Source organism: Brassica rapa, chromosome A07 (genome assembly GCF_000309985.2).
Source record: "Brassica rapa cultivar Chiifu-401-42 chromosome A07, CAAS_Brap_v3.01, whole genome shotgun sequence".
In the NCBI taxonomy this organism is placed as follows: Eukaryota; Viridiplantae; Streptophyta; class Magnoliopsida; order Brassicales; family Brassicaceae; genus Brassica; species Brassica rapa.
Window position 1 is genome coordinate 6,181,393 of NC_024801.2, and position 8,413 is coordinate 6,189,805.

Genomic DNA, 8,413 nt, shown 5'->3' on the forward strand with positions numbered 1-8,413 from the left:
AGTTTGTTGTATTTTATTTATATAAATTAAAATTAGCTTTTGAATTATTAGAGCCTAAATTACATGTAAATAGATCTAAATTAGCTTCTGAATTTTTATTGTAGAGCCTAAATTGTCTGAAAAAAATAATTCCACAATAAGAAACATAATATATTTTCTTTATAGAATACTTAGCTTTAGTAGTGTTTCAAAAAAAAAAAAAAAAGAATACTTAGCTTTAGTAAAAAAATATCTTCTTCTCTTTTTGTAACTTCAGCTATGAGGAGAATCCTCCGTTATCATACGTAAACAACTTGGACACATACATAAGAAGTAAGAACACAACACATCTTACTGATTGCACCAAAAACACACACATCTTACTGAAACAAAAATCGAATTGGGTAGTTAAATATTATATGGAAAGAGTGCGATGAATCCTAGGGTTGAGAACTGTAATGCAACAGAGCTGAGATGTGAAAAAGCTGAGGAAAAAGATCTAGAGCAACTGTCTGCTAAGACTGCTCTAGGCGCAGAAGAAAGAATAGAGCAGCTTGCTAGCTCTGAAGTGACTGCTCCCGACGAACCTATTGAGATTTCACCAGTGCGAGTCTATGTTCCTAAGGTTCCATATCCAATTCCACCTAGACATTTGATGGATCCCATTAGTGCAGAACAACTGGCCGGGTTTATGAAGATGGTGAGAAGGCTTCCTCAAAATATCTCATTTGAACATGCTTGGGAGATTCGACCATTGCATTTGTTCTTCAAAAACTGCAGAGAATCTCGGGAGAAAATCAAGGCACTCTTTACTGAAGCACTGACAGCATCGCTGAAGGTACTGCCTAATGTTGATGACCCTGAAAATTTGTTTTTCCTTGTTCCATTGCTGGAGTGGAATTCAAGGAAGCTCTTTGTGAGTATGGGTCTAGTGTAAACCTTGTCTCAAAAGCGATTGTAGACGAGCTGGGCATTGTTGATGTGTGTAAACCTTGTCTCAAAAGCGATTGTAGATGAGCTGGGCATTGTTGATGTTGAGCCTTCTCATGTGAAGCTGGCTTTTACCAACTCTTCCATGGCAGTCCCTTATAGAACTATTCACAATCTTCCTGTCCAGGTTGGGGACTGCATGCTCCATACCGAATTTCAGGTTGTTGATATGAGCAAAGATCATGAGATGCCTTTGATCTTTAGGAGGTCATTTATGGCTACAGTTGGAGCAAATCAAGCAATAATCGACCTGCCTAATAAGAGAGTCTCCTTCTCCAACATCAACAAGAAGGTTTTCTACAAGGCTGTCCCAATCAGATCACAAATTCGATACGCCTCTTGCATCTCAATGGTTAATGGAGAACAGTTGAAAATTGTTCCTAAAGTGTTTGGAAAAAAGGCTGAGATCAAAGAAGTCCTGGATGGAGATCCTCACACTGATACAACGAAACTCAGTGGAAATGCAAAGCTGAATGAAAAAGTCCACAAGAAAAGGCTCAAGGGTGCCCTATGATGAGTTTGATACCTCGCTTGTGTGATGAGAATGTATTGAGCATGAGGTAAAGTGCAAGGGAACCTCTAAACCTTTCTCTAAAGTCAGAGTAATTCTCACACATGAGCTGAAAGAGAAAGAAGAAGCTGTTATGAAAGGGTTGTTGAGCAAAGTCTTGAAGCTGAATATGTCTAATTGTGGAGCTTGTTTTGGAACAAGCCGTCAGGCTCAACACGACTGATCCATGTCTCCAAGTCAAGCTAGTGACTTAAACCAAGCGCTTGGTGGGAGGTAACCCACTGGTAAGTGTAAATATAAGTTGGTTTTGTTTTTGTTTGTTTATTTTTCGTTTTAGTTTATTGAGTCTCAGGTCAAAAAACAGAAAAATACGAAATACTTAAAAATTCTAGGTTGCTGAAGGAGCGACTGCTCCAGGCGGAGATCTTGCAATGGAACACCCAGAATTTTCGTGGAGCGCCTGCTCCACTCAGGTAAGTATCTCACAAAAAAATATATATATTTATTCTTGTTTTCACCTTCTCTCTGATTTATTTCACACCAGGGACGTTGTGAAGTAAGTCTGGGGAGTGTTTCGTCGTTTATTAACTTGTTTCTTTATTTTTTTTACTTTTGGGTCAGTTTGAGTCAGTTTTTAGGATTGAGTCAGTCAAAACTTTGTGGGAATTAGAACCTTATTTTGTGCTGATCACTAACCACCTCGTTCTTTAGTTATCTTATTCAGTAACCTTAGTAGTGGCGAAAGACACACATGTGGACCTCGAACACCCTGATATATCTCACTTGATTCTCTAGAAGTTCTCAGCCGATCAGTTTACACTAGGTAGACTTAACTCCACCTAACTTGAACCTAATATTGACTGAAATTCTTCCTGTTATGGGGATTAGATCAGGGAAACGAAAACTGATATCACTCAAATTACCCTAAGGAATGATTTTGCTCTCTCAAATAAAAGGTTCAATTGTAGTACTTAGGGATCGAATCAACAAGGAGCTAGGGAACCTAATAAATCTAATCAGACTAGTTAAGCTAGATGGTTTAATTGTTTAAATGTAAAGTTGCAATTGTTTGAGCACGCAATTTCTCGATTGATTGGTTGAGGTTTTGGTGCTTAAAAGAAAATAGTAGACCTAGGGTTTTTATTCAAGAAATTTGGAGTTATAATCCTATAGATGCCTAACAAGTTGCATGCATGATATTGTAGAGCTCAACACTTATAAAAGAACCACTAGGCTCTCGCTTTCTAGATTCGTCTATTGACCAGTGTCGATCGATGATTCCATATGAATATCGATCGATGCACTATTCGAAACGTCGACTGGTTATTCTATTTGAATTACGATCGACGTCGTTGGTCAAGCGTTAATGTGCGGGTTGAATGTGCTCACTAACCTCACTAGATCAGCTCTCGCCTTACTCTTAGCAAGATCTTAGCTCAATTAGAATGGTTTCAGGATGAGATGAAAGCTTACGCTTATACCTAATAATCCTAGGGCAAGTTCTAGGTAGCTAATCTAGAATCAGGCATTATTGATTAATATCACAACTTAGCAATCTATAGTTGGGGCTAATCCCTTATAACCTTTTTAAACTCTAAAATCTAATAAGGGAACTATTCAGACATGACTAAGCAATTCATAACAGCAAATAGGTATAAAAACTGCATTAGAATAATAGATAAATATAAATGGAGTTCCAATCACAAATAACTTTGGATCTTCTCTTCAATCTACTAAAAATCCTAGAAAACCTTTGCTGTGAAAATAGTAAAACAAGAAAAGCACACTTTGCCTCTAACATGTTGACAAAGTTTATATAATTAGGTTAAAACTCTTCAGGGGTAATCTTATAAATTGGTGAAGACTTGGGCTCTAAGTCGGCTGTGACCAAACATGCTTTATGCGCGCTTCGCTATCGATCGATGTCAAGATGTGAGCATCGATCGATCATTCCTCTTCAATATCGACCAATGGTCGAGCTCGATGGTCATCTCGGGTGCTTACTCGAAATATCTCCAAAATGCTCCAAAATCATCACTTTCCTCCAAATCACTCCTGATCCTATAAATACTCTAAATAGACTCTATAATATAATAATTAGTAATTAAGAAACTTATAAACCACGGGTAAAAGTGGGTCAAATCCATGGTCTTTCAAGAACACGCTCAGAACTTTTTATCCTTTTTATCCATCTTTCTGATCCTGAGTGGCTAGCTCATCTTTAGCTAGTGCCCACCCTGCACGTCAGTCTTTATTCCACTTTCATGCATTTGTTTTTCAGTGTCATATGTGTAGATATGTCCAAAAAGGTCAGAGAGGAAAGCATCAACGCAACTTCTTACTCGGTTCCAGGGACCGAACTCAGGGTTCCTTCTAGCAGGGACCTGGAGCGTTCCCTTATCGGGGACCCGAGGGTCTTGGTCCTGCCTGGAGGCTGGAGGAAATGATACCGGGGTATTTTTCCCCAAAGTTTGCCCCTTATTTCTCGATTTTGTCATCAAATTCGGCGAATAATCTGTGCACTCCAGTCAACCGGGGTTGCTCATTCTCAGCAGGCTTACCTTAGGCAGGACCCTGTTCCATTGATCTTGCTATCCTGGGTTCCATCAAGCCGGAACTCATTCTGAACCCAGGTGAGGATCGGTTCCTTCGTGTTTGATCGGAGCTAGTTGTAGTTTCTCTTATCTTCTGGAGATAACAGTGTTGGAACTCTGATGTTTAGGCTGCGTATAGGCTGGAGAGAGTCGGAGAGATGATACTGGTAATAGGTTCCTCAAGGTCCCGTTAGTTTTTTGGGTCCCTAGGATTGACTGATATTTTCCCTCATCGTGCTTCGAGACTCGTTTTCCCATGCAGTCTCATATTTTTGACGCGTGTAAGTCAATCCTAGGGTTTTTGATTTTGTTTCCCCATTTTTGCTGCATGGACTTTTGGGTTTCTTTTTCTTTCTCACCAAAGTCTCGCGCGATCTCTGTTGCTCAGGCCTAGGTCTTCACTCTCTCAGGTAACACCCTCTTTCTCCCCATCCTTTATTCCAAACTTTTTAGGATGTCAAACTGGCTAGATCTCGTCCTCGGCTCTTCTTCGATAGGTACTAGGGTTCATTCAAGACGTAGGGTTGGAAACGAGGCCAATGAATCCATTGATTCCTCAGAATCTTCTCTGGATCTGACCGCCGAAATAGAGGAACTCAGGAATGCTACCGTTGGAGAGGTTCTGCCATCTCCGGGAGGAGACAGATTTTCGCTGGTGTGTCTTCTATGGGTAATAGGAGTAGAGGAGGTTGCAAACTGGATAATGAGGTTTCGTCATCCTGACGAAGTTACCATTCGGATCCCTGGTCCTTTTGATAGGGTTTTGGATTTTGAGCTGGGTGAGATCCCTGTATATGCAGGTTTCTTCGAATCGGGTTTCAGAGACCAGGTTCCTTCTTTGGTGGCCAAGATCTTGAAAGTAGTGAGGATCTCCCCTGGACAGCTGAATCCTCCTTCGTGGAGGATTTTGATAGCTATGCATAATCTCGGTGATCTTGAGGGTATTACCGTTGGAGTCGCTGAGGTTCTATACTGTTATTCCATCTCTCCTTTGAACGGTGGGGAGTTTAGGTATCATTTCCGTCCTCGTGGAAAAGCGCTTCCTGTGTGGGAGCTTTCGAAGGCTGAGAAAAAACATTGCCTTGTCTTCATGGGGTGTTGGACTTCGAAGTTTGCTTTTATGCCTTTTCCTGGATCTCCCCCACTTGGTGTGCAGCTGGTGGGTCATAGAAACTGCCATGACTTTCTTTAAATGTCTGATGCTGATGTCTTTTGTTTTCTTACACAGCCATATCTCACTCGGATTATCCTTCAGGAAGGGATACGGTCTAGCAGCTGTTGGAGCTTCCCCTTGAGCACCGCAAAGTCTCTTTCCTTGTAAGCGATGAAGCACTAGATCGGTGTAGCGTTAGAGGTAAGCTTTTCTATCGTAGTTTTTCCCGTTTTCCTTCTATGAACTCAAGCCAGGTTGGTTATGTCTTTCAGGCGTGATGTCGGGTTCTAGAGGTGATGAGGCCTTGGCGGAATATAAGAAAGCTCTTGAGGCGATGTCCGCAAGGAAGGCTGCAGCCAAGGAAACTGCTCCCGTTGAAGATGAAGAGGTCTAATTTTTTGGTAGTACCAGGCGTCAGCCGACTACCGTCACAGCTCCTTCGTCCTCCAAGAAAAAGTCTAAAGTCTCTGGCTCTGCTCTCAAATCCTCCCCTCCCGTCTCTGATAATTGGTCCAAGGTTCTGGCCAATTTGAATGCAAAGGTGTTCCCTCTGACTCCTGCGTGTCTGGCATCGGATGGGGACTCTTCTATGGTCATCCGCTCTCTTCAGGGTGGACTACTCCAGGTAGCATATCATGTTCTTTGTCTTGCTTTCGCAACGTCTCTCTTTATAGGTGTTGGAGTCAAAATCGGTCACGACGAAATCAATGTCTGAAAATCCGTAAAAATCAGCATGAACGTTTTTACGAAAACTAATCTTCGTAAAGATATCTTTACGAAGAGCCTTGCGGTAAAATCTTGTTCAAATCTCAATCGAACCACTAAATACCGATTGTCCGAAGGCAACGGACATGTATCCAAATCGGCTGCGGACAAGCTCGGGTATGAAAATCGGACCGCGGACAAGCCAAGCTCGATCAATACGCGGCGACCAAGCATGCACACAGCTCGGTCGCTACGTAGCGACCGAGAGTCCATCCCGCTCGGTCGCTACGCAACGACCGAGCTCGAGCCAAGCTCGGTGACTACGTAGCGACCTAACGGGACGGACACTAGGTCGCTACGTAGCGACCGAGATCTTCAGAAAAGTCGATTCGACACCAGTCCATTCATTCTCGTTTATCCTTCGATGCTATCTCCCGAAGACCGTAGCAAACTCAGTTCATGTTTTCTGCCATTCTAAATCATCGATCAAACTTTGCGGATAAAACAGCGGAAAGTTCGCTTTTTATCGAAAGAAGTCGCAGTAAACGCTTCGAGTCGGAAGACGGCCCAAAGGGACCTAAAACATGATTCGAGGCCCATCCTACGACTCCTTAACCAAAAGCTCGTAAACCGTAGCACAGTTTACGCTTGGCGCACAAGGAAGGATAAATGTCAAGTTTCCGCGGATAAATACAAAATTTTAAGGATAATTACGAAGATCAGAAAAAATAGAATATCTCCATTTTATGCTATGACGACTTAAGGGCAGAAGAGTAAAAGCGTAAACCGTCCTTAGAGCTAGTATATAAGGAGTCCTAGGCGAGAGGCATGGAGAGATAGCTTTTTAGACTCGGAATTCTCTGCACTTAGAAACTTTAGGCTTTATTCTCGACAAGTTCGGTTTCTATGACTGGCACTCAATAACTAGACGAACTCGCCCAGGCAGTTCGATCTCTTGTCCTCCTCTATCAATTGAACTACGTTCGGCTTGATCCTCGAAAGGGGTACGTAGGCAGCCTTTAACAAGGTTCAGTCCGAAATCAATCAAAAACCTTTTCTGTATCTATTTCGTCTTTTGTTATCGAGCTGCGACTCAACTAGGTTTGAGCTATTAGGCCGCTAGAACTAAGTAACTCGCTGTAAGCCTTTGCGGCCAAAGCTTTTATGATCTCTTGTAATGATCGCAACGCTCTTACGCGGACTCGAAATAAGATCCACTGTTTTCTCTAAACTCGTTTGTTATCTTTTCATGATTTCCACATATATTTGGTCACTTGTCGTTAGCTCTCGCAGAGATCCGGGACCTCTGGGAAATTAGGGTTTTCCTATTTTCCCAATTTAAACGGAAATCGACAGTGCGAATTTCGGTTCCCACAATAGGTTGGATTATGTTGATGCAGGTGGCGTCTCAACTATTCCATCTTGGGGAAAGGATGGAAGATAAGACTACTGTCCTGGCCAAATTGGATGCGTTGACCGCTCAGCTGCGTGAGGAGAAAGACGCTGTCTTGGCCAAAGGGAGTGAAATTAAGGCCTTGAAGCTCGAGGCACAGAATCAGGAAGAGGCACTGGAGCGTGTGGCAGCGGAGAACGCTTCTTTGCTGAAGCAGTTGGAGGACAAGGAGGAGGACATATGTGAGTTGAGATACGCCGCGGAGGTCTTCGATAATGAGAACGCAATGGCCGTAAATGGTGCCAAGGTTGTGGCCCGTTGGGAGCTGATGCGAGAATGGCTTCACCGTCATACTGACAGTTGGGAGCCTGCGACAGCCCTGGAGCAATACAAGACCGTGAAGACTACTGAGGCTGAGCTTTTTGGTCTTCATATTCCTTGTTTTGATGATGAGCCAGAGGTTCCTGAGAGGGGTGATACCACTCAAATTACCCTAAGGAGTGTTACTCTCATCAAAAGAGGTTCAGATGTAGTACTTAGGGATCGAATCCACAAGGAGCTAGGAAACAATTAAATCTAGTGTTTATTAATTCTAAAGGTTGTAATGTTTTAATAAAATAGCAATAGTAACAAGTGAGTAAATGATAAATGTAACTTAGGTTGGAAATGATATTAGATGCAGGGCCACTATTCAGGTGTTGGAGATTATAATTCCTATAGATGCCTAACTGTTGCATGCATGATATATTAGAGCTCATTCGCTTAACTCAGTGACCAGCTGTCGCATGTACCACTGGTTAACAGACTAGATCTTGTGTCTCACCGGTTAGATGCAGACACAAGAGAGTGTCGATCGATAGTCTATTAAGACGTCGACCGATACACCTTTGCCAACATCGATCGATTGTCAGTTGAGGACATCGATCGACGGGTTCTAGCCAGGCCTACGCGCGAGTATGAAATGCCCTACTAAGATTCTAAATTGGCGGTTAGCCCTCTCTAGCAATCCTAATATGATAGATAGATGTCAGGATGGGATAACAAGGGTGCTTGAATATGCAATCCTATGATCAAGTTCTATTTAGCAA

At 42.4% G+C, this 8,413-nt stretch overlaps 1 protein-coding gene across 1 annotated transcript; it reads left to right on the forward strand.

Annotated features, from left to right (window-relative positions):
- Nucleotides 1-412: 412 nt before the first annotated feature.
- Nucleotides 413-1,483, forward strand: LOC117126804. Its single transcript, XM_033275918.1, has 2 exons — nucleotides 413-895; nucleotides 941-1,483. The coding sequence occupies exons 1-2, from the start codon at nucleotides 413-415 to the stop codon at nucleotides 1,481-1,483; spliced, it is 1,026 nt and encodes a 341-aa protein (XP_033131809.1).
- The last annotated feature ends 6,930 nt before the right edge of the window (nucleotides 1,484-8,413 follow it).

Bases quoted from the DNA above. Each gene is read 5' to 3' on its own strand.
- LOC117126804 (XM_033275918.1), top strand. From the start codon at position 413: ATGAATCCTAGGGTTGAGAACTGTAATGCAACAGAGCTGAGATGTGAA. The intron at 896-940 runs GTGAGTATGGGT...AAGCGATTGTAG, and splicing joins GGAATTCAAGGAAGCTCTTT to ACGAGCTGGGCATTGTTGAT.